The sequence below is a fragment of the Cetorhinus maximus genome, chromosome 6 (genome assembly GCF_964194155.1).
Source record: "Cetorhinus maximus chromosome 6, sCetMax3.hap1.1, whole genome shotgun sequence".
Classification (NCBI taxonomy): domain Eukaryota; kingdom Metazoa; phylum Chordata; class Chondrichthyes; order Lamniformes; family Cetorhinidae; genus Cetorhinus; species Cetorhinus maximus.
Genome location: NC_135884.1, coordinates 118540002 through 118567027, shown reverse-complemented (window position 1 = coordinate 118567027; position 27026 = coordinate 118540002). Strand labels below are relative to the sequence as shown.

The window sequence follows — 27026 nt, the reverse complement described above, 5'->3', positions numbered from 1 at the left end:
TGGTGCAAGCCCACACAGTAAGGCCAATGCGGTGCTCATTACCTGTGTAGTCCATTGCAAAATCAGCCTCAGTGTGTTCAGAATTGTTTGTGTGTGTACACTGCCAGAAAGGATTGTATAGCAATTTTTATCCTTACCAAGCACTGAGACTAAGGACAAGGCCAACTGTAGGACTCGAGCAAAAACAGAAAATGCTGGAAAAACTCAGCAGGTCTAGCAGCATCTGTGGAGAGAGAAACAGAGTTGATGTTTCGAGTCCTTATGACCTTTCTTCAGAGGACTCTCAATGCTGGCCCAGCTGACAGCAGCCAACTCAAAACACAATACACAAACTTGGTCTGTATAGCTCAATGCAGTTCACATTATGGGGCAGAACTGTGCCAGAGATGTTACCATGAAAAAGTTTACTTCACTCCAAGTGCCAGGTCAGCACATTGCCATTTGCTAGCATTCCCAACATGTAGCTCATAACCTTATGAAAGCAAGATCAGGGGTAGCATCTCCTGTACCAGCAGTACATTAGCAGCTAGAGATGCTTACATGATCAAAGGAAAGCAAAGCAGAAATAATGGTCAATCAACTAAAAGAAGCCTTTTAAACGTAACCAGTAACATAACCACCAGGTTACCATATCCTGTAAAGGCTCTCCAGACAAATTGAGGCTCACGACCTATATATTACTTAAGGGCTCAACATTATCTTAAGTTTGGGTGCAGGTTCTGAGAGCCAGCAGCATTGACCAGCCACATGGAATGCACTAGGCACATTGTGCTGATGTGTATCCCTATATTATTGTGAATAGTTAACTGAGGTGTATGCTCAATGGGAGGGACATAAATCACACTTTGGCGGGATTTTCCTGCCCTGTCATGGCAGGACCTGCTGCGGGAGATTTGGAAGCCCAGCCAAAAGCCCATTTACTTTTCACAGGACCGTATGATCACAGTGGTGGGCAGGGCCAGAAAATCTCATCCTATAGCCCAGATGTGCGTATCAACTGATTAATTTGTAGAGCTGTATCATAAGTAATTCATACTTAGAAATATCTGGGAGTTTTTTTTAAACAATATTTTGAGTGCATTAATGTGCTCCAATGCAATTTTGAAAAACTGAAAGCCACATACCAAATGGGGATAAAATATTTGTACATAACAGAAGGTAATTAAACTAATTGAAGCTTCCTAACATGCAACTTGCACTTTGAATTCCCCTGTCTGTCTTTACTGCTGTAACCTGGCAGCTTATTCCATACATTTATTGCCCTTTTAAGTAAAGTTATTCCGAATGTCTAAAGTTGTATTTCATTAATTTAAATTTATGTCCTAGGATCCTATTTAATGCATGATTCTGATAGTCTTCCAATATTGAAGCTCTACAAAATTAGCTGAATATTGTCAACTGGTGAAAATCAGTTCTAGGTTTAGGATTGGTGCTAATTCTGCTAGAATGGTAAAGTGGTAATAGCAGTTGAAATTTCTGGGTCAACTTTGCTGCATAATTATTCACATTTCCAGTTGCCAGTTTGGGATGGGAACCCAATTTTTAGTGGAAATTGAAAGTTACATGGTAAAAAAAAATGTGGGTATAATTTAAAAAGGGGCTGCACCAGAGATTAGGGTGACAGAAATTCTGATAGGTTTAGGAACACAAGATATCTCATTCTGAGGTGACACTATAGGTCTGCATTGCAATGCACTGGAAGGAGGTGGAGGCAAGCTGGAGAATGCAGCTGGCTAGTGCTTTGTGCCAGGCCTGCTGAACCCATGGTGGATGACAACTCCATATTTGACTTTCTACTGACTCAGACTTTGGGAATTTAGTTCTCTGCAATCATTGCCAGATAGATGCAATGATGTCTTGAAATATAAATTGGTGGCATCTTGATAAGTGTGACTGATCAAATCTCTTATGCAGCACCAGGTAAAGCAGAAGTGTTCCTGAAGAATCATTAAACGTCACTGTTAGTGAAAACAGGTGCAAAGGCACTGGAGTGTCAAAGTCTGACTGCTTTCAAAGTTGGAGCTTCTATATGCAATAATCTGCAAGCGAGATCTAGTCACCTGTTTGTAGGTGTTATTTTGCAGGTCACACTAAGTGCTCCTCTTTCAGCCATTTCAAATAGGTGATTACTCGTTTGGAAAAATATTGATGTCATTAAGAGTGCGGAGAACAACAAAATTCAAAAGAGAGTGGAACCTACATGTCAAAACAAATTATGAAAAATAGTGGGGGGAAAACAATGAATGAATCTCCTTTCTAGCCCTTTAAAAACTTATTCCAGGCGATTTCCAGTTCAGTACCTGCCATTTTTATGGGCAATTAGAAGCAATGTTGACAAATGATTGCACGTTGAGCAGTATGATATCCAGTGCATTGTCCCTGAATTTACAGTTATGATAGTCATCAGTGCTGATCTTTATAACGGTGTAAAACTGACAGCAACTTATGTCGTCTGCACATGCACGTTTAAGCACAGAAATACCGAAGTGGCTGTCAATGATATCCTATTCCTCCAGAGGGTGTGCTGTTTCAGTCTTTCCAGATGCAAGCAGAACAGAATCAATACGAAGTCATAATTACTACTAAATAACCTCTCCGGCCCGAAACTTTTGTGGAATGTCATTTCCTCCATTATATGATTAAAAATTCCATGTTTAAATAAACTTTTGTTAAATTTTTATTTTGCTGTCTGTAAAATGATTAAAAAGTGAATTATACTCCCATGTTTCTTAATTCCCGATTTGCTGCCTGAGAGAACTCTTCAATGTGGTTGGCTGCTCAGCCTGCTTATTGATTTCACTTGCTGAGTGCCACAGATCCCCTATAGATGGCATCAGATACAAAGTCACATCAGAAGTGATGGTGGAGCAGAGGAGAGACGCACTCACACCCACTTCCTTTGAAGTCCAGAGGAAGCATCAGAAGCTCGCCACAGAAAATCCTGGCCAACAAATATTTGGCCAGAATTTCCGGGGAGTTGCTCATCACCATAATTGCAAAAATCGTTTTGGAAATCCTGTTTGTGTGTATAGATTAGGTTTTCATGGCATTGCCAGTGAAGTCAACTGAAGAACAGGAGCAACGGCAAAGAAATTCTCAACAGCATTTCAAAAGGTGAGCAGTGAACTGGAATGTGACTAATGTAGTTTTTCTGCATAGCAAGAAAGAATGCCAAGCCTGTGGATCTATCCCAGACACAACTGTCTGAATAAAACATGTTAATTTGATCACTTCACAAACTTTATTATACCAAATAACCCAGAACAAAAACAGGAGTTTGATGCAATTGTACAAATGCCAAGGCTTGTACTTTTAAGCATCATTGGTGACGATTGGCATTGATTCAAATGATTCAACATTACTGTATATTTTGAATAAACTTGTAAGGCCACTTTGAATGCATATTGGAAATCTTTTAGATAATTAGTTACTTGAAATTTCTTGCATGTGAACTATAATCTATTTTTTACCCCTGTATTAGTACAGCAAGTGATAGTCAGGATCAATTACTTCAGTCACCCTGTTTTAAGAAAATTCATACCCACCACTTATTTGCAACTATAGTAAATCATATATTTTGTGTACTACAGAACTTGTGTTTTTAATCTTTAGACCAGAACATTCAAGTAATTTTAAATACCCTGAAAAAGTTCAGAAGTATTTATAGGCAATGGGTGGAATTTAATCCAGCCCTTTGTGGCAGGAACCATTACGCCTGGGCCACTTACTCGCAGGAGAGGCCCCATGTCAGTCTCCTGGCAGCAGCAAACCTCCCTCGATTAAGTCAGAGGGCAGACATAGAATTCCCAGTTGCTGAGATGTCAATTAGGCTCTTTAATGAGCCAATTGACACCCATTATCCCCCAAGACCACCAAAATCTATTGGTGGCGGAGGGATTAAATGGCTTTCCTGCACCCCATCTGAAGGCCGAACCCAGTGGCCTCCTGGTCCTTATCAGGCTGAGATATCTGGCATTGGGGAGGGTGCTGAGAACTGTCTTTGCCTCTGATCCCCGGCTCACTCTTCCCATGACCCTCTTACTGCCCTCACCTTTTCCTTGGGGTCACTTGGTGATCCTAGGCCTCTGGTGGGTGCATTGCCAGCAGCTGCTCCCAACACTCCCGGTGGCACTGACAGCAATTGAGGAGCTATTGGCTTCTAATTGGGCAGTAGCTCTTGGCCACTGGGGTCCTAAATCCCAGGGAAGGCCTGACGTTGGCCCCTTAAGTGTTTGAAGGGCACTGAATATCATAGGGCCTACTCCATGAAATTGACAAGAGTTCCCTGCTGGTTCTCCAACTAGTGGGCGAAACCCCCATCGTGCTGATTAAATACCACCTATATGTCTAGTTATACATGCAAAAATGTCATGGTCATTGAAGGTTAAAGTGAAGAGTTAGCATATAACAATGTGTTATAACAAAATAACAATGTAAAAGTGAGAGAATACTCAAGAGCAGGGTTCCAACACTAAAGGGCGAGGCATCCTTTGGTTATTCTGTTTTAACACACACCAATCATGAAAGATTTCTTTTGCCCATTATTACTAATGAAATCAGATACTCATTCCAAAAGAATGCTTGGAGAATTTTGCAGGAAATCACAGCCTTTTTTGTGTGTTCCCATTATTGCAAAGTTACTTATACATAGCAACCAGAAGAAACCTCATCCCAAAATTCCTAACATTAACTGCCTTTTAATACCAAATAAAAGCAGGAAGTGCTGGAAACACACAGCATTTTGGAGAGAGAAAGAGTTAAATTTTAAGTGGATGCCCTTATCTGAACTACTGGGCTTTAATCCCAAATACCTGGTCACTATTAACAATTTATCAATACTTTTATATTACTCAGATCGGTGAAAAATTTCACACAAAAATTAAACAAACTTGGAAAACAGTACACATATTCTACTGCATTAAAACCATAACATGCTTCCTTGTATAAGATCAATTTGACAATATAGATCAAGGGTTCTTTGTATGAATGAGAATTATTTCAATGTGTAATCAGCAACTTCCTTAAGTTCTGTCCTAGTTCTCATCTGGTAAGAGTAGAAAAAGTGCTATCACAATATCAGTTACACATTTCAAAAGGTTTACTAAATGCAGGAATTTTTAAACATTTAATAGATAAACTGTCATCAGTCTAGTAATGTTTTTAAGCCAGAAAATCTGCTATTGTGGGATTCGTGTGGTACAGCATCTCATTTGGGGTGAGTGGTCACAACTGTGAAGAAGTCATGCAGAATTGCTATTAAAGGCACCAGTCCTGTACACTTGATTTCATGAAAGATGATTACCTGCTAAGAGAAGCATACTCCCAAGTGGAATCTATCAAATCCTGATATAATTTCTGATATCATTCTCCTTTGAATCCAATTATTGTTGGTCTGTGCCATTTGTAAATAGAATGGGGCATTCCTGCTTTTGAAACTTAATACAAAAAGAAATGAACATATCGGGGGATATTTTCCAGTAAATGTCAGTGTTGAATAAGCTCACCCACTGCCAGAACATTAAAAACTATGGGCACACTGCATGATCATCATGAACTGGCACCAGGAAATAATCGTCAAATTATCACCAACGTAAGGTTAAAATATCTGTTCCTCATTTTTGTTTTTGCCAGAGTTACTTTTATTATAACAATGGCCCTAGGAAAATAAATAAGGTATAGGGTGATGTAACTTTAAATTAATATTTTGTCAGGTTCAACACATGCAGAAATCCTCTGCTATTATTAAGAGATTCCAAATTCATTTACTTAGAAATCTATAAATTCATTCAATGTCAAGTGCCTACCCTCTTCCCATAGAAAACAATGAACTTGCCCAAGTCAAAACTTGGTAATATCTCAGTATGCAGAGGTACTGCTAGAGTCTAACCAGATAAAAATATACAGCCTGCCAGTAAAGAATGCTGGGAAACTTTCTCCCACTTGTCCAGCTAGGACTACCCTGCTCATTAGGTACTCGATTTCAGGTTTATCTGGAACCAAATGGGTGAAATCCCAACCTCCAGTGACAGGTCTATCCCTTCACATTTGATTAGTGAGCCAAGTTACCTGGCCAATGTTCAACAGTAATTGCCTGGTTCAGGTATTGGATTGGTCATGCAACTGACAAGCACAGATTTGAGTTTTTGGTAGGTGGGTCACAGGTGCCAGGGACTTTTCACACATGGTAAAGTGAACAGCACAACCTGCAATGAGAGTACATTGCCACTTTCTTCTTGACCAAAGCATTGGTGCACACCATATCCCAATGAGCAGTTGTTTCACCAGTTAAGTTTCAACTACAGCTGCTTGCCTCTCACCAAATCATGGAAGAGCTCCAAATACATAAATAACGTTTTAATCGCATGCAACCTCCAGGTAATGAGGTATTTTAGATAATGCTGCTTTCCGGCAGCTACACATGTAACTGACATGTGTCTTTGACATCTAGAAGGCTCTCAAAAGGCAGATTGCATGACAGCTCTAGAAGCCCATGTGAAGGGTTTTGGCAAAGTTGTTTGTTCACCTTGAGGCTGACTCCATAGAAGTTAACAGGTCAATGCGGGTCCGAATCCTGCGTCTGCAGAAACTTCACTTTTTGACAGAAACCTAGCTCTGAGTTTGGTTCTGGATCTTGAACATGGCCCATTGAAAGTGCTTCCATTACATGGCCACAAATTCTGAACTATGAAGGAAAATTATTCCAAGACATGCCACAAGTCAAAAATAACCACTCTAATTTCCCTCCCATGTGACCCTAAACTGTCTCACTGCATTTAAATAAAGGAGGGCAGCATGCTTACAAGCCACACTGCAAATTTGGCCAGGATTTTCCAGCCCCGTCATGGCAGGACCTACCACGGGAGATTTGGCGGCCCAGCCTAAGGTCCAATGACCTTCAGTGGGACCAGACGACCCTGGCGGCAGGTGGAAAATCCCACCCTTTGTCATGAAAGATAAAGGAAAATCATAATGGCTTTTGGTCTTGAAGGTCTGTGGTCAGGCTAAAGTTGCCATCCACCAGGATTTCCAGATACTAATGCAAATCTATTTTCAAGTCATTATCTTGGTCTGTGTAAAGCCATACTTCTACATTTTCCTGCAATACAGGGAATGGATAAGCACAATAGCATGAAAATGAGTTAGCAACACTTTCAAGTTTCTAGATGGTAAGCTACTCTTATAATCTTATGACAATGTAGAGGGAGTTTTATTTTGTATGCAACTTGTGTTGCATCTGGCCTGGGAGTGTTTAACGGGGGAGCAGAGAGAGACTTTTGGAGAATTTCACCTTTGTCTCAGAGGTAATGTCAGTCAGTCAGAAATCATGAATTCAATCCCATTCCAAAGGGCCGGAGATGATACTCTGTTGAAGGCGTCATCTTTTGAAAAAGATATTAAACTGAGGCCCCAGTTGCCTTTCCTGGTGGACATAAAAGGTTCCTATGGCATTATTTGAACAAAGCAGAGGGTTCCCCATTTAGTGTGCCTAATATTCTTGTTTACGCCGTTTATGGGACCTTGATGTGTGCAATGTAGCTGCCAAATTTCCTGCATTACTACAGCAACAAATTCAAAAGTACTTAATTGGCTGTGAAATAATTTTGAGATAACCTGAGGTTATGAAAAAGTACTACATAAATGCAAATTCTTTCATTTGCTACAATTAAGACCTCTAATAGATTGGCATCCAGGTTTTTTTTTAAAATGAGGTCACAAATTTTCAAAGCTCTATATAATGCCAAGTCAAATCAGTAATAATTTGTAATAACAAGTAAACATTCAATAATACAAGGTAATTTACTTATTAGCAACAGTAATAACACTGTTCAATACAGATACTGTAGCCCTAATGTGGACTCTGAATAATGTCACTTTACAGTGAAAAGAAACTAAATAAGCTGTGACGGTTTCCACGATCCAATATAAAACTATTGAGGGCTTATTTTCTTGACCCGTCTTGGCCCTGGTGCTAGACAGGAGCACTGCACCCTAAATGCCCTGCTCTGGTCCATCCTGGGATTTTTCACCATGGCCTATTTACATGGCTCAAGGACAATGCAGCACAGGTCTGCCCATATCAGAGCCAATTAACAGCAAGAGGCCCATGAAAATCAGGTGTAGCTGCGAGCCTGTTCCATGAATTTGGGACTTTCTGGATGTTGATGTGAGATCAGCAGCCAGAATAGAACAGGATACCAGGTGATGGGCAAACATCAATTCTGGAGGCTTACTTGTCATCTATTAGGCTGCCCCCTGGCCCATCTGGTCACTGGGGATTCCCAGAGCAGCTTATAGCCTCATCCTTTCTAGGTGCCCTGAGCTCAGGCACCCAGCAAGTATTGAAAACAGAATAATGGGGTAAAAGCCCCTCCTCCTCAAGTCCAGCTTTATGGCCCCAAGGAAAACCTCAAAAGTCCCTTGGCAGTTTTAAAAGGGCAGAGAGCCAGCAAAATAGTAAATCAATCTATCTGTAGGAAGTTGAACATTCGGTGGGGGGGTGGGTGGAGGCACAGGAAAATAAGCCCTTTAGATACGCAAGATGCAAACACTCAGGGGTAAAATTCCTGTTGGGATTCTCCCGATTCCTCAAAATTTTAACCCTTGAAGTTTGCCATCCAAACCAAACAAACAGAGGTCTCCTTATTGCTTCGAATATCTGGAAATGCGCTGGTGGGGTTGTTTGAAGTGTCTGGAGCTTCTCTCTTTAGTAGAATGTCGTTTCCAGGCTCTATTTTGCCTCAAAAGTTGATTCCGGCTTAGCTTTCTTCGCTCAACGTGTAATTTGGCACGCTGCATGAAACGCATGTGATTGGCACGTATCACATCACCATTTCCAATCAAGGTGGACATTCTTAGAGGGATATAATGAGCAACTGGAACAACCCTAAACAGAATGGAGAGAACTTAACTCAGCAGGTTTCAGATTATAAATTCTGACTAAAGTAGAACAAGGTACAGTAAAACTATATTAACACCTCTAAAAAGTAACATGTAGTGTTGATACATTTTTCTCTCCAATGCACCCAACCCCTTAATTGTTTTGACTTCTAAAGCTAGTTTAATATTAGTACACTTCTCACATATCCTCCAAAACTTTATATGAATCCAAAGTTAGTGATGGAATGGAAACAACTGTTTTGTCTTTAAACAAATGAAACATTTCATCAGGTCTTTTAGCTCTGTAATAGATGCTCATTTATACAAGAGAACATTTTAATAAGCTTAAATATTGCATTCATATTCTTTCAAGGAATTCCCCTCCAACCACACATAGTGTTAGCATATGGATTTCTCATGTAGCACATTGGGAAATTGTGTATTTCACACTTCCTTTGGGAAATTCCTATTCAATATTTCCATCCCTTCCAATCCCCTCTCTCTATTTTCTTTTTTACTAAAAGTTTTCAAAAATGCATCGCTTGCAACAAAATGACTTAAAATTTGTTCCAATGTTTCTTGATGTTAGGAACAGAAGTAGATCATTCAGCCCCTTGCATCTATACCATCATTTAGGGAGGTCAAATCTGATCTATATTTTGCACCTGTATTGGCTCTACATTGTCCTTGGCAAAACATGCACAAAAATAACCTCTCTTATATTGGCTAGAATTATTTTTTTTAAGCTGTCTGTAAACATGATTTTACCATGTTTGTTAGCCAGAATATTTCATTTGGAATTTGAATTACTTATGTTCTTCACTGAATAATTATATTGTTGAGTGGCATTCACTTATTACTGAGTCAACTTACCAGCTGGATGTGAAGAGTCTCTTTTATTAAAAAAAAATCCATTTGGTTAAAAAATGTTTTGCCCAATCACAACCTATATAGGCTCAATTTTATTGGCCAATGAAATCCTACATACTCCCTGTAGTAGTGGCCTAAAACTCAGTCCACTTACTGATAATGGTGTGCAGTGCCTAGAAATGTCACAAAACAGGCAAACTTATTTGTTTCTTCAACTTTAAGCCAAGTTGCTGGTTACCAGTTCAGCACTGCCCACATTCTGCAAAAAGCATACAGGCCACATCAGTTTGGACGGGGACTGAGACTTGGGTGATAACTTTTAAGTACGCAATGCTAGCTATAAAAGTTTCTAAAAGAAAACTGAAATAGAAAAAACAAGCAGCATTGCTGATACTAAGGGGTGTGGAAATTTTCCCACATGCTTGGAGGCAGGCGGGCTGGGAAATCCCTTGGAAAATAAAAAAATGAAAGAGCCAGAGCCCAGGCTGTCTGACGAAGTCTAATTTCCAACTACTTTCTCCCCCTCTCCTCCAAGGGAGAGCTGGATGCACACAAGGCAACCTTCCCAGAAATGGAAGGTTGCCAATTAAGGCCATTGAGGGACCAAGTGGTCAGCATTTTCATAGCGTAATGGCAGTTTGCCCGAGATGAATGGTGTAATACAAGGGGTTAATTCTAACTGTATGATATGCTAGTGAGACACAGTATGCATCATCACGTATTTGTCTCATGATCTTGTTCTCTCTTGCAGACCTCATGTCAAGGTGAAACCACTTAGATGTTTCTCAATAGTTAACGTTTTCCTTACTTCAGCAAACTCTAAATATTCTGTCAGCAACAAGACCAAGAACATTATCTGGCGGCAACGAGTAAAAGAACAATGGAAAAGTCTCTGCCATTACTTTCAAGCAGGTTTCAAATCAGGTAGAAGCGTAGCTGGATTGGTGCCAAAGATTTGCCAGGTTTCACACCACATTGGGCGTCACTGCGAACAGATCAGTATGCTATTGTGTGAGATGGGAGGCTGTGCAAGCGGCATCCTAGTCAGACAAGGGATCGACAAATAAAAAGCCACGTATGATGAACATAAAAGCACTCCATGCCTACTTCAATCTGCAAAAGAATAACATTGTAGAGTGAGTCAAATTTAACAAGTGTACCCAAGACAAGGGGAAGTATTGATACGTTTATCAGCGATCTATAGACTTGCAGAGAACTGTGAATATGGCAGGAGGGCATGTGAGTGCATGCCAAGAGCAGCACCAGGTATAGCTAAAAACGAGGTGTCAACGTGGTGACGCTGCAACAGAGCATTACTTGCATGCCAAACAGCATAAGCAGCAAGTGATAGACAGAGCTAAGTGATCCCACAGCCAACAGATCAGATCCAAGCTCGCTGTCCTGCCACATCCAATGGTTAATGGTGGACAACAATTAAACAACTCACTGAAGGAGGAGGATTCACAAATATCCCCATCCTCAATGATAGAGCAGCCCAGCACATCGGTGCAAAAGATAAGGCTGAAGCATTCACAGCAATTTTCAGCCAGAAGCACCGAGTGGATGATCTATCTTGGCCTCCTCCGGAGGCCCCAGCAATATAAATGCCAGTCTTCAGCCAATTCCATTCACTCCACATGAGATCAAGAAATGGCTGAAGGTGCTGGATACTGTAAAGGCTTTGGGCCCTGACAATATTACTGAAGACTTATGCTCCAGAACTTGTTGCACCCCTAGACGAGATGTTCCAGTACAGCTACAACATTGGCATCTGCACGGCTAATTGGAAAATTGCCCAGGTATGCCCTGTACACAAAAAGCAGGTTAAATCCAACCTGGACAATTACCAGCCCATCTATCTACTCCCGATCATTAGTGAAGTGATGGAAGGGGTCATCAACAGTGCTATCAAGCAGAACTTGCTTAGCAATAACCTGCTCACTGATGCTCAGTTTGGGTTTCGCCAGGCTCACTCCGGTTCTGACCTCATTACAGCCTTGGTTTAAATGTGGACACAAGAGCTGAACTCCAGAGATGAGGTGAGATGCCCTTGACATCAAGGCAGCATTTGACTGAGTGTGGCATTAAGGAGCCCTAGCAAAACTGGAGTCAATGGGAATCAGGGGCAAAACTCTCTGCTGGTTGAAGTCATACCTAGCAACAAAGGCTGTTGGAGGTCAGTCATCTCAGTTCCAGGAAATCACTGCAAGAGTTCCTCAGGGTAGTGTCCCAGGCCCATTAATGGTATTCCTTCCATCATAAGGTCAGAAGTGGGGGATGTTCGCGGATGATTGCACAATGCTCAGCACCATTCATAACTCCTCAGAGACTGAAGTAGTCCATGTTCAAATGCAGCAAGATCTGGACAATATCCCAGCTTGGGCTGACAAGTAACATTTGCACCACACAAGTGCCGGACAATGACCATCTCCAAAAAGAGAGAATCTAGCCATTGCCCCTTGACATTCAATGGCATTACCATCACAGAATCTCCCCACGAACAACATCCTGGGGGTTACTATTGACCAGAAACTGAGCTGGACTAGTCATATAAATACCATGGCTACACGAGCAGGTCAGAGGCTAAGGATCCTACAGTGAGTAACTCACCTCCTGATTCCCCAAAGCCTGTCCACCATTTACAAGACACAAGTCAGGAGTGTGATGGAATGCTCTCCACTTGCCTGAATGAATGCAGCTCCAACAACATTCAGAAGCTTGACACCACCCAGAACAAAGCAGCCCGCTTGATTGGCATCCCTTCCACAAACATTCACTCCCTCTGTCACAGACGAACAGTGGCAGCAGTGTGTATCATCTACAAGATGTACTGCAGAAACCCACCAAGGCTCCTTAGACAGCACCTTCCAAACCCATGACCGCTACCATCTAGAAGGACAAGGGCAGCAGATACATGGGAACACCACCACCTGGAAGTTCCCCTCCAAGCCTCCCAGCATCCTGACTTTGACTTGGAATTAATATCGCCGTCCCTTCACTGTCACTGTGTCAAAATCCTGGTGCTCCTTCCTTAACCAACACTGTGGGTGTACCTACACCACATGGGCTGCAGCGGTTCAAGGCCACTCACCACCACCTTCTCAAGGGCAATTAGGGATGTGCAATAAATGCTGGCTAACCAATGACGCCCACATCCCATAAATTAATATTAAAAAAGCTTAAACGATTAATTAATCAGGGACAGAATTGTTGTCCGGAGTCATGGATGAAGCATTGTCTGACCACTTGCAGTTGAGATATGATTTAACCTTAAAGCAAATTCAACTGAGTGGATATGCTGAGGTCAGGGGAAAATATAAAATTTAAAAAAAACACTACAGTTGAGAGGGAAACAATATCCCAAAAACAACTGACTAGTGGAGTATGTTAAATTTAGAAGCAGAGGAAGTGACCATACAAAAACAGGGGAGACAAAAAAAAAAAGCAGCCCCAGCTAACTGTAAATTGGTGTGACAGGAAACAAAGAAAAAAAGAAAGGCACGAAAATTGTCCCACCAAAGGAAGGTCACTGTCAGGCTATATCGCAGCAGCAATAAGAAAAGCCTTCAAAAAGGTGGCAAGATCCATGAAAAAGAAGAAATCAATGACATTGAGATGCCTTTCCTTGGAGAGATCTGGATTTCCAAAAGGCGTTCAATAAGGTACCATACGTAAAGCTACTTAACAAGAGCCCACGGTGTTGGGGGTAGTATATTAACATGGATAGAGGATTGGCTAACTAATGGAAGACAGAGTTGGGATAAGGGGGGGCATTTTCAGGATGGTAACCTGTAACTAGTGGAGTGCCACAGGGCTCAGTGCTGGGACCTCAATTATTCACAATATATATTAATGACTTGGATGAGGGAAGTGAATGTACTATCACCAAATTTGCAGATGATAAAAATATAGGTGGGAAGACAAGTGGTGAGGATGACACAAGAAGTCTACAGAGGGATATAGACAAGCTAAGTGGGTGGGCAAAAAAATGGCAGATGGAATAATAATGTGGGAAAATATGAGGTTATGTACTTTGGCAGGAAGAATAGAGAAGCTGAATATTATTTAAATAGAGAAAGACTGCAGAAAGCTGCAATACAGAAGGATTTGGGAGTCCTTGTGCATGAATCCCAAAAAGCTAGCCTACAAGTTCAGCAGGAAATAGGGAAGGCAAATGGAATGTTGGCCTTTATTTCAAAAGGAATGGAGTATAAAAATAGGGAAGCCTTGCTAAAACTATACAAAGCACTAGTTAGACCACACCTAGAATACTGTGAATAGTTTTGGTCCCCTTATCTAAGGAAAGATATATTGGCATTGGAGGCAGTCCAGAGAAGGTTCACTAGGTTGATTCTGGGTATGGAGGGATCTTCTTATGGAGGAGAGGTTGAGTGGGTTGGGCCTGTAATTATTGGCATTTAGATGAATGAGAGGCGACCTTATTGAAACATAAGATTCTTAGGAGGCATGACAGGGTAGATGCTGAGAGGTTGTTTCCCCTTGTGGGAGAGTTTAGAACCAGATGGCATAATCTCAGAATGAGGGGCGCCCATTTAAAACAGAGATGAGGAGGAGTTTCTTCTCTCAGAGGGTAGTTAATCTGTGGAATTCTTTACTGCAGAGGCTGTGGAAGCTAGGTCATTAAGTATATTCAAGGCTGAGATAGACAGATTTTTAACCAGTAAGGGAATCAAGGGTTATGGGGAAAAGGCAGGAAAGTGGAGTGAGTATTATCAGATCAGCCATGATCTCATTGAATGGCAGAGCAGACTCGATGGGCCGAATGGCCTGCTCCTGCATCTTGTAGTCTTATGATCCAGGAACCAAACTGAAGCTACTGGGTGCTAATATCCTGGCTGAGGGAAACAAGGCAGGCTTTAGGCTAGACACAACAGAAACTGCTGCACCTTTCTGATGCTGAACTGTCACTGGAGAAAAGTTCTATTCAGCCACCATGCCAAAAAAGAACTATTTCCACCAACTTCAGATGATGCCATCACCAAATGCACCATCCCCATCAGCATTCCATAGGGACTGTTCCATCCGTGACAATCTAGTCCACTCCTCCATCACCCAACTCCTCATCCCCTTCCCATGCAATCACAGAAGCTGCAACACCTGTCCATGTACCTCCTCCCCCCTCACTATCCAAGGCCCCAAACCCTCATTTCAGGTGAAGTAGCACTTCACTTGCACCTCCTCCAATTTGGTCTTCTGCATTCACTGCTCCCGATGCAGTCTCTTCTACGTTGGGGAGTCTAAACACAGACTGGGTGACCGCTTTGCGGAACACCTTCGCTCAGTTTGAAAACATGACCCCGACTTTCCTGTTGCTTGCCATTTCAACACCATCCTGCTCTCATGCCCACATGTCTGTCCTTGGCCTGCTGCAATGTTCCAGTGAAGCTCAATGCAAACTGGAGGGACAGCACCTCATCTTTCGATTAGGCACTTTATAGCCTTCTGGACTTAACATTGAGCTCAACAACTTCAGACCATGAGCTCTCTCCTCGATTTTTACCCATTTTAAAAATTATTTATCTTTTATTTATTAAATACTCCCCCCCACCCCCCCCCCCCCCACAACCTTTGGCAAGAGTGGATGAGAAGGAGGAGGAAATTGATTATGTTGAAGTGAGGGATTTTCACCTGTGGCAGAACTAATAAGCTGTCGCTCGGGGGATGGTCCCAGTGCCAAAACCCAAACAGAACTTTTCCATAGATCCCACCCAGCTGAACAAAGCCGTTGACTGCAAAGTTCATCCTGTCATCTGTGGATGAGAGTTTAGCAAAAGTGGGAGAGAATTCAGTCTTCACAGAGCAAGATGCAAACAGTGGTTTTGGCAACCATCAATGAGAGTCCAAGTTGCTCACAACCTTCATTATACAGTTTGGGTGGTTTTGTTTCAGCTGATTACCCTTTGGCATCACGTCAGCACCAGAAATCTTCCAAAGGACAATTGTCAAGTACCCTAGAAGGACTCGTGTCACATGATGATGATGTCCTGATCCATGGATTCACTCAGACAGAACATGACATTAGAGTGTGAGCTGTGCTACAATGCCAACAGGAAGAAGAACTTACCCTCCCCAACAAATTTGAATTCTCACAGTCTATCATCAAGCTCCTTGGACATATTGTGGATGCGTCCAATGTTCTTGTCTTCTGTGTATCAACTCTGACAATCAAGAAGTTTCCAGCTCCTTGAAAAGGTGATGGAGCTCCAGAGGTTCTTGGGTGCGGTAAACCAAGTTGGAAAGTTCTTGTCCAACCTAGCTGTCATCAATGAGCCACGATGTCAGTTGTTACAATGGGACAATACGTGGTACTGGAAGGGAGCACAGAGATCTTCTGAGAAAATCAGATGATGTCACCTGATATTTTAGCTCACTATGACTCAGAACTACCCACAATCATTGCTACAGATGTTTTCTTTTTTAAAACAGGATTGGGAGCTGCACTCTTAGATTTAGTCAATGGAAAGCGTAGGCCAGTTTACTATGTATCCCATTCACTGAGAGAGACTGAACAGAGATATGCAAGTGATAGAGTAAGCAGCATTAGCTGCTACATGACTTGTGAAAAGTTTTCAGATTATGTACTTGGTCTCCACTTCAAGATAGAGATGGACCACAAATCCTCAGCGACAGTCAAATTCTAGGGAGTTAGCAAAAATATCCACATGAGTACAATGATTCAGACAGAGGCTGAAGAAGTTTTGCAAAGATAGGGTATATTGCAGGAAAACAGCAGGTGCCTTGTCCCATTTCCCAGCAGAAAGGCCTGAACAAGGGGATGTAGGCCCTGTTGAAAGGGGTAGAAATCTTTGCATCGACAACAACCACACTCTCCCAGCAATAACTCAGTGACTGAATGAATTCAGAGGTGCACAGAAATCTGATAAAGAACATGCTCAGGTCAGAGAGGACTGCACCAAAGGATGGCCTACAGACATGCCACACAATCCCATTCTCAATGAACAGAGAGGACACCTAAATATAGTTGATGATTTACTCATCTATGATGAGAGAGTGGTCAATATGAGGAGCTGAGACTTAGTAAATTGCAACGATTACACAAAGGACAGTTGGGCATCACAAAATCTCAAGCCATAAAATATTCTGTTTGGTGGTCTGGTGTCTCAAAATCATTAAGAGAGATGATGTAAAATTGTGTTACTTCTGCTATTCAACATCAGGAGTCAAGAGAACCATTGATGTTATCTTCCTGTCCATTAAGACCACAGGAACGTCCTGGGATTGACCTCTTCCAACAGAGGCAAGATATTTTTGATCATGGTAAACTACTGCTCCAGATAGATAGAATTCAAGCAACTGCAGGGCCACACTTCTGAAGTGGTGATTACATCGCTGAAGGAGATATTTGCAACATGGAATCCCAGACCTTTTAATCTCAGACTATGGACCTCAATTTGTCAATGAATACTTTGAAGAGTTCATGGTATCATATGGATTTGTTCATACTACCAGCTCACCAAATATCCTCAAGCCAGCGGTGAAGCTAAAGAGGAGCATGTACTTTGAAAGCATTGCTAAAGAAGAACTACGACATCCAACTTGTAATTCTGAGCTATCATTCAATCCACTCCAGAATGGTCCAGCACCTCGTGAACTAATAGAAAAACGACAGGATTCAACTCCCTACTCTCCCACATGTACTCATGCCATGTGTACAAGCAGATGACTTGGACAAAGTGAAGGAGGAGGAGGAGGAGGATAAGTATCATTTCAGCCAGATGTGGAACTATGACAAACGTCACGAAGCATGCAATCTTCCAGACCTCTAGCCAGGAGAGCCAGTTTTGATCAGAGACCAAACTCATTGTGGACAAGTGGTTGAAGAGACACCACATCCATGGTCCTACCTCATCCAAACAGATAATGGTATGGTGCGACAGAACAGATGTGCACTGGTTGCCACACAAACAACCTCCTACGCAGTCATCTACCAAATCGACCAGACCAGAGATGCTGCATTCATCTGCCAGTCCAGATGACTACCGGACTGATGAACCTGATTTATCTATTATTAATTCTGCTTCTGCTCAGCAGAATTTGAGAGATCACCCACAGGACTCAAACCCCCAATCTCCTCCAAAGGAGCAGGGGATCCATTCAGGTGGACTAGTGAAACCACTACAGCAGTTGTCCCTGTAAAAAAAAAACAAAACGGAAGAAGTCAGAAACTGGGGAAGATGTAGTATAAGGGGTGCATTCTAACTGATATGCTAATGAGTCACAGTATACATCATCATAGCATGTACAGGATCTCTCATGATCTTGCTCATAGGCCTCATGGCAAGATGAAGCCACAGTAAAGTTAACATTTGCCTTACGTCAGCAGATTTTGTAAATATTCTATGTCAGCACAACAAGACCAAGAATATTATAAATGGGACCTCCACTACGTCTGCAGCTAGTCTCCCCACAGGAGGTGAAAATGCAGCGTGAGGTCGAGCACATTATCGGAGTTTGCACAACCTTTAAAAGAGCAGAAAGTCTTATGCAGCATATCTGTAGGCAAATGCAGTCATTTAGAGGTGCTGCCCTTGTGGACTGATCAGAGATGATTCTACCCACTATTTGTAGGATGCCATTTCTACCATTAGATAGGCGATTCCATCTTGTGGTGCTCTGTGGTGCCTGAGCAGTGCTTACCTTTCTCAGTGGGGCTGCTGGTCAGCCCTTCCTTTGGCCCCTGACTTCCCTACATAGCTGGGCTGTAAACACAGAGGCAGCATACTAATTGACCGCCTCACACAAAATTAAGCCACCAGGTGTGATACTGAAATGCAGGACCCTGCACTCGAAAATTTTGGGTTCCCAATGTCTGCAGGAACATTCAGCGCCAAAATTCCCCAGATCGGGACCCCATTTTTTTTTTTTCCTTTCTTTCTTTCTTTTGGCATTGCTGACTCCTTGCTGGGTTTCTTATTTCAGTTGCTGTCCTCTACTATGTTACCAGCATGATCACTCAAATGTGAAAAATCAAACTTCAGCTTTCCTGGTGTATATGACTTATTACTTACTCCTTGAACCAGGCAAGCAGAGCTCCACTTTAAAGGATTGGGGCTTCATAGCACAATTTGTAGTTTGGTTAAGTCAAACAATTTTAAACTTGAAGGTAATAAGCTACTATCGATGAGGCATGGACACACCAAGACAAATTCTTTTGTTCACCTTTCTTCCCATACTAGTAATGGTGTAGATGGTGGGGAATCATTCAAGAGTCAAATTCCAGAAAGAAAATTTTGACATTTTCAATTAACATCCATATCAGAGAAAAACAGATTTGCATATTGGTGTTTTAGTAACGCATTCATGTGGGGCAGTGAGGGGGGTGGGGAGGGAAGGGAAGGAAGGAAGGGAGAGAAAGAGAGAGAGAGAAATCTTCCGATTATACAGGAATAATAGGAAACAACATGGTTTCAGTCATTTATGTTCATAAAGCCTGAAGCTAAAAAAAGGTCATAGATATTACAATGCTCCATAACAGATGTCACTTTTGTCACCCAGAGCAAAAGTATTTCAGGCTATTGTCAACAACTGAATTATTTTTTCATTAACTTTAGGATCTGGTGAATTGCCTGCAGCAAGATCATGCTGCTAGTCACTATTATTCATGTCTTTGTAACAACAGAATATAAATACTGATGGCAACAAGTGACAAAGCCCAAAAACTGATATTACTATGCATCTTATAAAACTTCATAATACATGTCAGCATGACATGTGCATTTACTGAAAAATTCATGAGACTAAAGAAAGTCAGATTCAGTGTTGGAAAATGTTATAACGTTTGCACAAAGTTTTATTGTTACACAATATTTAAGTAAAGCTGACTGAAATTAAAAGCAATGAAGTTATGCAATCGCAAGCCTGAGTTGTTTTTTTTTTACAACTATACATGGACTATTTTCTGTTTCTATCGTGGCTCTAATTTAGGTTAGTGGGCTAAGTGTGTACAGTATCTGGCAAGCTGCATATTGTACCCTGACAAGGAGGGGTCAAGATTTCAGTCCCTAATACTCAAGCCAATTGCTCGTAGGCAAATGCTTCAGTCATCTTGCAATGTATACAAATACAAGTTTACAGTGAGCTAGGAAAAATAAATTTAAGACCAGGGCCGGCGTTTTCCAGCCCGGTTGCGGGCGGGACCCCAGCCTGAAGTCCACTGGTTCACGGCGGGACCAGAAGATCGCGGAGGCGGGTGGGTACAGAAAATCCCGCCATAGTCATAGTTGAACAAAGACTGATCAATACATGGAATAGACTTCAGAATTTTTGCCTCCTATACATTGCTCAGGAGTAGCTGATGCTTCAATGGGGAAAAACACGAGTATCTTTCTGGACTGTTAAATAAGTAGGGCCAAAATACTCACCTAACCCATTGTCTCATTTTTGAGACTGGAGGGAATGAAGAATATTCAGGCATGTTAAGAACGCTAGCTAGGAGCTGCCTCTTCACTATTCTAAAACTTGTTGTTAGGCAAGGTGTAGGCGGGTCCACTTATGAGGAGCGCCCTATAAATAAATAATTTTACACCTTCAATAAATAGCTTGCAGGCTCTGTTGCAAACACCAAATCACATACATTTAGAAGGATGTATTTTTAAAGAACCTGACATATGATTTTGGAGGAGAAGCATTTAACTTAAATCCTTTCCAATATCCTACCACTAACCTGTGTCCTTCCAGTTTCTCTGCCAAATCAGCAGCTTCTTCACTGTCATCATTCTTATTCCACAGAGTATATACAGACATGCTCGGGTGTTCAATCAGTAGGTTTTCTGGAGGATCGATTTCCAACCTTGCCATTGGATGTTGGACTGTAATGGAACAAGACATCACTAAAATAGCCAAGCCAAATAATGGAAGGAAGATAGTACCGTTAATGGGGCTATTTGTCCACCGATTTCTGCTTATCATGTTCTTAGGCCCACTGGTTCCAACATGCCTCCCTAACTGAATAATAAATGGGCAACAAAGCCCCAAGTTCATGCAATGGTCAACAGGATATCATATTGATCAGAAGTCTTCCATATAAAAAAACCCACACAAGTCAAAAAAAAAGCACATTCTTTGCTCCTCCAATGGCTTATCTGGGTAAGACATTGAGTCAAACAGAACAATACGTTTTCAGATTGGATTCTCAATCTTTATTGGGCTAGCCAATCTCGGTAGGAATACAATACTCATTTCTAACACGCTCATAATGGAAATGCTTGAGATTTCTTCCTTACGGAGCAAAAAAAAAACCAAAAGCAGCAAATGCTAAACATTGGGAAGGTAAAAAACACTGAATAAAAGTTGGAGAATCAAAGGGAAGGGGTTCAAAGAAACTTTTGAAAGCAAGGAACCAGAAAACTGGAGAGATTTGCAGAATAATGGAGCTTATGATGGCTGCAGGAGAGTAGAGTAGAGGGAAAAGATGAAGAAAAACACAAGTGCAGAAAAAAAAGCATTAACATACAAAAACAGCAGCCCAAAAGTCTGTCTGATCAAGGTGAGAATAAGACTTTAGAATTCAGCCTGGTTGGGGTTTGAGGAACTAGAGAAGGTACAGAGGACAGACCTAGCATCCTGTTAGTTAGGGAGCAATTCCCATTACAAGTGTACTTGTGTAGAAAAGATAACAAATCAACCATGGCTTTGGTACCCTTCTATATTCAGTGAAATATCCCGCTGACCTTTACTGCCTTGCTTCATACATGTATGCTAACTTTGGCAACAAGTATAAAACCATAACCTAGCAAGCATTTGTCTTCAGTAGGGGAGAATTGGTGGAATTCAAAGGAGTGGGAATACAAATATGTGAATTATTTTAGCAGAAATCCATGGTCAGATTACAAGAAGTACTGCTCTGTTTATTATTAACATACCCTTCTCCACCAACTGACCAATTTATATCCATATTATCTCAGTTTTCGGTCTACTCTATAATGCTATTTCAATAGTTTCAACTGCTACCTGATGACAAGTGACAAGTGGCTAAATTGTAAAGATCAAATGCTGATTAGGTTGATTTCAGTTAAGGTGCTGGGTTTTGTGGAAAATCTTTGCTGTTTCACAAAGCTTCTGCGTAATTAAAGCCCATGCTATTGCATGGATATCACATGAACCAAATCACAGGGCTATGAAACAATAGTATAATTTTCTAACTGTACATCCAAATGCCAGATTATGCACGATAATTTCAAATCCATTGAAAATTAAAAGTTGAGAAAAAAAATTACAATTGTATAAAATATTACATTGGAGTCAGCAGTCGATTTCAGTTGAGAATTTTTAATCTGGTTCTGGGAGGCTCACCACCCCCCCCCCCCCCCCGTGTCTTAGTCGAAGCTCAATCCAAATCATAAAGGATATTTGTTCTACTGAACTTGCCATCAGTACTGATGACAAGTCTTAAGTTTGGAGTGAAGATCTCAGAATCTTCTAATTTGTCCGAAAGTCTGGGCTCCCGAAATTTGATCTTGTAGGCGCACCAGCATAAGTATTCTAGTCCACTGGGTAAAGGTAAAAAGTTCATTCAGGAGCTCAAGTTGTATTCAAACTGGTGTTGATTCAATGCAATATAACAGTGCCACATATATTTTCATACCCTGCCCATTTCAAACCACAACAACAGGGCTTCAACTATTTCATTCATTTTCATGAATTTATTTCACAGCATCTCCACTCTCAACAGAAAGTTATTTATACCAATGATAAACATAAAGCAAATGTTGAGTGGTGGCAGGGATGGTGGAAGATTCAATTATGCATTTACTTAATGCATACTAAAATTATTTGTTGACATCTATTGCTAAATATTATATTGTAGTTAATTCAAACCATTTCCAAAATTGGACTTATAAATCTTTCACAACCACCTAGATATAGAGGTAGAATCTGAAGATTCAAGTCCTACCTTGGATAGTCACAATAATCCAGTCATCTTCCTCATTCTCATACAGAACGTTGTTCATGTCACTGTTCTCTTCGTTGTCTCCTTCATCCACCTCACCCAGGAAAAAACGGGTGAGTTTTCCAAGCATGTTTGATGTGTGCAAGGCTTGGTCTGAGCTATGTAGTTTCAACAGAGCTTCAATATGGAGTGTTGTTCCCTGTATTCCTATACAAAAAAAAGTGTGATCTGGGCTTTAGAAAAATTATATATTGTAATTCATAAATTAGGTGTGTGCATTAGAACTTGCAAATAATTCGCAATAGTGACAGGTAAATTTAAACCACAATTTGAATTTAACCCAATGTGATAGTGCTATATTATACAATATGAAAATATTGCGGCCTTTTAACACAGACATGATGAATGATTTGGAAGCCATGTCCATAGCAGCAGCTTTCAGCAACAGTCATCAAGATCCTTGGATCAATATCCTACCTTGCATTTATAGTAGTGCCTTCAATGTAGTACAACCTCCCAAGATGCTTCACAGGAGCGTTAACAATTTTTGATACTGAGCTACACAAGGTGATATTAGGACAGGTGACCAAATGCTTGGTCAAAGACATAGGTTAACCTCTGGAGGAGGGCGACAGTTGTTCAAGGAAAGTACCCACCATCACCTTCTTAGGATGACTAGGAACAGGCAATAAATGTGACCTTTCCAGATTCACCCACGCCATGAAAAAGAGAGTATATTGCCACAACCAGCTAGATTATTGTCCAACAACAGAAACACATTGATGAAAACTTTTCTGATGGTGTGCATGGGTGATGTTATGTTGATGCCCTGTGAAGAACATTCAAGAAAAAAATTGCAGTGATGTGTGTTGTGTTGACTGTGGCTACAATTTCACTACCTATTTTTTTTTAAAAAATGGCTGCACAATGCTGATTTTTTTCTTTTTTTCTTTTTCTTTTATCCATTGGATGTGGGCACCGCTATTGCGCTATTGCCCATCCCTAATAAGAGTCAACTACATTGCTGTTGGTCTGGAGTCACATGTAGGCCAGACCAGGAAAAGACAGCAGCTTTCTTTCCCTAAAGGACATTAGTGAACCAGGTGGGTTTTTTTTTAATTACAATAATTGGCAATGGTTTTGTGGTTATCAAATTTTTTTTTTTTAAACTGGATTCAAAGTTCACTATGTGCCATGGTGGGATTCGAATCCAGGTCCCCAGAACATTACTCTGGGTCTCTGGAATACTAGTCCAGTGACAATGCAACTATGCCACCACCTCAAGCTTATGCTGTCCCCACATGCAAATTATTAAAGGTGGTGTGGAAATGATGGCCTGGATTTTGCTCAGGTGACAAAGGAATGGCGCTCGTTGTTCATTGCACTTGCAGCCTTTGCATCTATGCCACCTTTTCTTCTATCTCAGTTGATTCCATGCCCTAAACTCAAAACACTAGTACACAGAATATGGCTCGCTACCAATACATTGTGCGCTTGTTAGGAAAACAAACAGCATGCATTTATATAGCATCATTAACATGATAAAAAGATGCAACACAGTAGTGCTACAAAACAAAATTTGACACTGAGCCACACAAACAAATATTAGTGTAGCTGAAAACTTTATCCTAGAGGTAGGTTTGAAGCAGCATCTTAAAAGGAAAGAGAGATTCAGAGGGTAAGAAATGAATTCCAGACCTTAGGGCCTATGCCAGTTGAAGGCATGGAAATCATTAGTGGAGTTATCAAAGAAAAAAATAGGGATGCTCAAGAGGCACAGATATCTTGGAGGGTTGTGGAATTGGAGGAGATTAGAGATAGCGAGAGGTAAGGCCATGAGGGATTTGATAATTGAGAATTTTTTTTTAATCCGAGGCCTTAACTGGGAATAATGAAGGTCAGTGAGCACCAGGGTGATTGAGACTTAGTGCAATTTAGGACGTGGACAGCAGAGTTTTGGGTGGCCTAGCCTCAAGTATACAGATGTATTGATGTTGCTGCTGGAAAATCTAACAAAATTAAGAGAAACCCTCTTATTTTTATTGCCTGTTCCTAGTCATGCTAAGAAGGTGATGGTGGGTCTTTTCCTTAAACTGTTGCCTTTGTGGCGATGGTACTTCTAACATAGTGTTAGGTAGGGCATGTAGCATTGCACTCCTCTAATTCTGGCCTCTTGCACATGCTTTTTTGTTGATAACTCTACCATTAACAACCGTACCTTCGATGCTTCAGCACAATCTGCAATTCCCTCCTCGTCACTCTACCTTTTTACCTCTCGCTCCTCCTTCAGATGCTCCTTTAAAATCTCTGACCAAGCATTTGGTCATCTGCCATCCATTTGATTGTGCCAGTAAATAAATTATTTTGTCCTCAATTCACTTTGAAGTGAGGAGAAACCAGGAGAATGTTGTAGAGATGGGGCTACATGAGGGGCTGGATTTAATAGAGCCTACCAGAGCAGGCTAGGTAGCGGACGTGCCAGGTATAATCATGGGGGAGGCCACTATGCCATTGTGCCAGCAGAAAATTGACCTCCATTAAGTCAGTGGCGGGAAAGTGGTGACATGGGGAACCTGCCTGCTGACTAATTCTACTCATTAATGAGCCACTATCCCCGAGTCCACTGGGATTCAGCAGTGGCTCAGGGATTCTCCACAACTCACATGGATTTCCTGTGCCTTCTGAAGGCCACCCAGGAAACCCTGTCAGATTTGACAGTGGCCTCCAAGGGGAGTCCCTCTTTCAAAGGCACTTGGTGCCCAATCGAGACACATGAAGGTTCATGCCCCCTGCCAGCTACCCCCTTCCCTTGCAACTGACCCCGCCCCCCTTTCCCCACCTTGCCAGCGGCCTCCTCCCCATGACCCTCATCCATTCTAGGCCTCTGGTGGGTGCATTACCAGCAGCAGCCACTACTCCCAGTAGCGCTGATGGGCAATAGAGAGATGCTCACCTCCGACTGGCAGGTTGTTCTCAGGGGATGAGATTTCTGCCACCATGATCCTAAATCCTGAGGAAATCTTCATCTACAAAAAGCACTACAAAGCTTCTTCAGCAGCACTTCTGTAACCCACAACTTCCATCACCCAGAAGGTACGGGCAGCAGGTGCAAGGTATGCCATCACCTTCAGGTTCACGGATAGTGAGCATCAGCATCACAATTAAGGCCAACCCAACAACCATGTTTAACTGTTCCAACAATGACCACAGGATAATGTTCAGAACCAACAATGACCATACGGTAGTGTTCAGAAATGGGAATTCTGGCCGATTCTTCCTTTTCATGAACCTAAAAAATCAATTATAATATTGCAGTGGCTAAGATTAGATCAGGCAGTTTATTTACCCACTGCACCATCATTGGAGGAGCTCTTTTGACTTTTTTGTCTTCTTTACTGACATATCTTCCTGTAGGTTTAAAGTGGATTTGAACACTTACCAGGAAGATCAACAAAGTATGCTAATCTAGTGAAACATCAAGAAAATGTTTTAATTTAAAAACAAGATGTAAACAGAAACAAAGAATATTGTGCACGTATTTAAACATAAAAACAGTGCATCTGGCACTCAGTCACATAATGTTCCGGTCATTGCACTATTTATAAACTTGCATGTGAACGAGAGATTGTTATTGTACTATTTCTGCCACTTTCTGCTGTGATTGGCTGACCACTTACCAGAGTTCAAAGTCCAAATTAGTCCAAAGAGAACAGTGATCCTTTGGAGCCAGGAGACTGTTTGCAATTACTGATAACCTATGTAAATATGCCTGCATCCTATGAGTCAAGTCAGCTATTTCTGCAGTTGTATAAACTCATTTTCTTAACTTAATTTAGATTGCTTACCTTAGAATTGAAGCAGGAAGTAGTAGGATTCCTTATTGCATGTCAGTTTTTGTTTGTTTTAAATTACATCACTTTGCATCAATTTCAACTCACTGTACTTAAGGCAGTGATGCAGAATAAAGGGTACTATCCAAAAGAGTGAGATTTAGTGACCTTTGCATAAAACAAGATGTTTCAATCAGCAACTTGAAGAGAGGACTATATAATATAAATGGGGAAAATATTGTAGGGTTTTAATACAGGAGTAATAGAAGTAGATTCAGGTGTGAATTGTAACCCAGTTTGGACTTGCATATGCCTCCAGTACAAAAAAGGGATTGTACATAAACAGCAGGGGAACCATCTACTGCTCTGTGTATTTTACAATCTTCCAAGAACAGTATGTGACAGCATAATTTCTATTATTAAAGACTTTAGCATGCAGTTAGTTGTCTGTGCCCAATAACATGTGGTTCAGTTAAGGATTTGGATCACAGATTTTCTAGGTTATTTTTACAAAAAAA

The 27026-nt window shown here is 41.3% G+C and overlaps 2 protein-coding genes across 2 annotated transcripts in view; one reads left to right on the top strand and one right to left on the bottom strand.

Moving 5' to 3' along the window:
- LOC144682072 (protein C19orf12 homolog) overlaps positions 1-27026 on the top strand; it is a 140392-nt gene that overhangs the window by 52575 nt on the left and 60791 nt on the right. The window lies entirely within an intron of this gene.
- On the bottom strand, positions 7779-26067 carry LOC144682067 (uncharacterized). Its single transcript, XM_078544358.1, has 4 exons — positions 26025-26067; positions 22682-22885; positions 20453-20597; positions 7779-8884 (listed from the first exon to the last, which is right to left on the bottom strand). The coding sequence occupies exons 2-4, from the start codon at positions 22806-22808 to the stop codon at positions 8641-8643; spliced, it is 516 nt and encodes a 171-aa protein (XP_078400484.1). The 5' UTR covers positions 22809-22885; positions 26025-26067; the 3' UTR covers positions 7779-8640.

Excerpts from the sequence above, each read along its gene's own strand:
- LOC144682067 (XM_078544358.1), bottom strand. The coding sequence starts at position 22,808 with ATGCTTGGAAAACTCACCCGTTTTTTCCTGGGTGAGGTGGATGAAGGA. Across the intron at positions 20,598-22,681 it reads GATTATTGTGACTATCCAAG|TCCAACATCCAATGGCAAGG; the intron begins GTAGGACTTGAA and ends GTTCCATTACAG. Across the intron at positions 8,885-20,452 it reads GAGAAACTGGAAGGACACAG|GGTTGTTCCAGTTGCTCATT; the intron begins GTTAGTGGTAGG and ends CATTCTGTTTAG.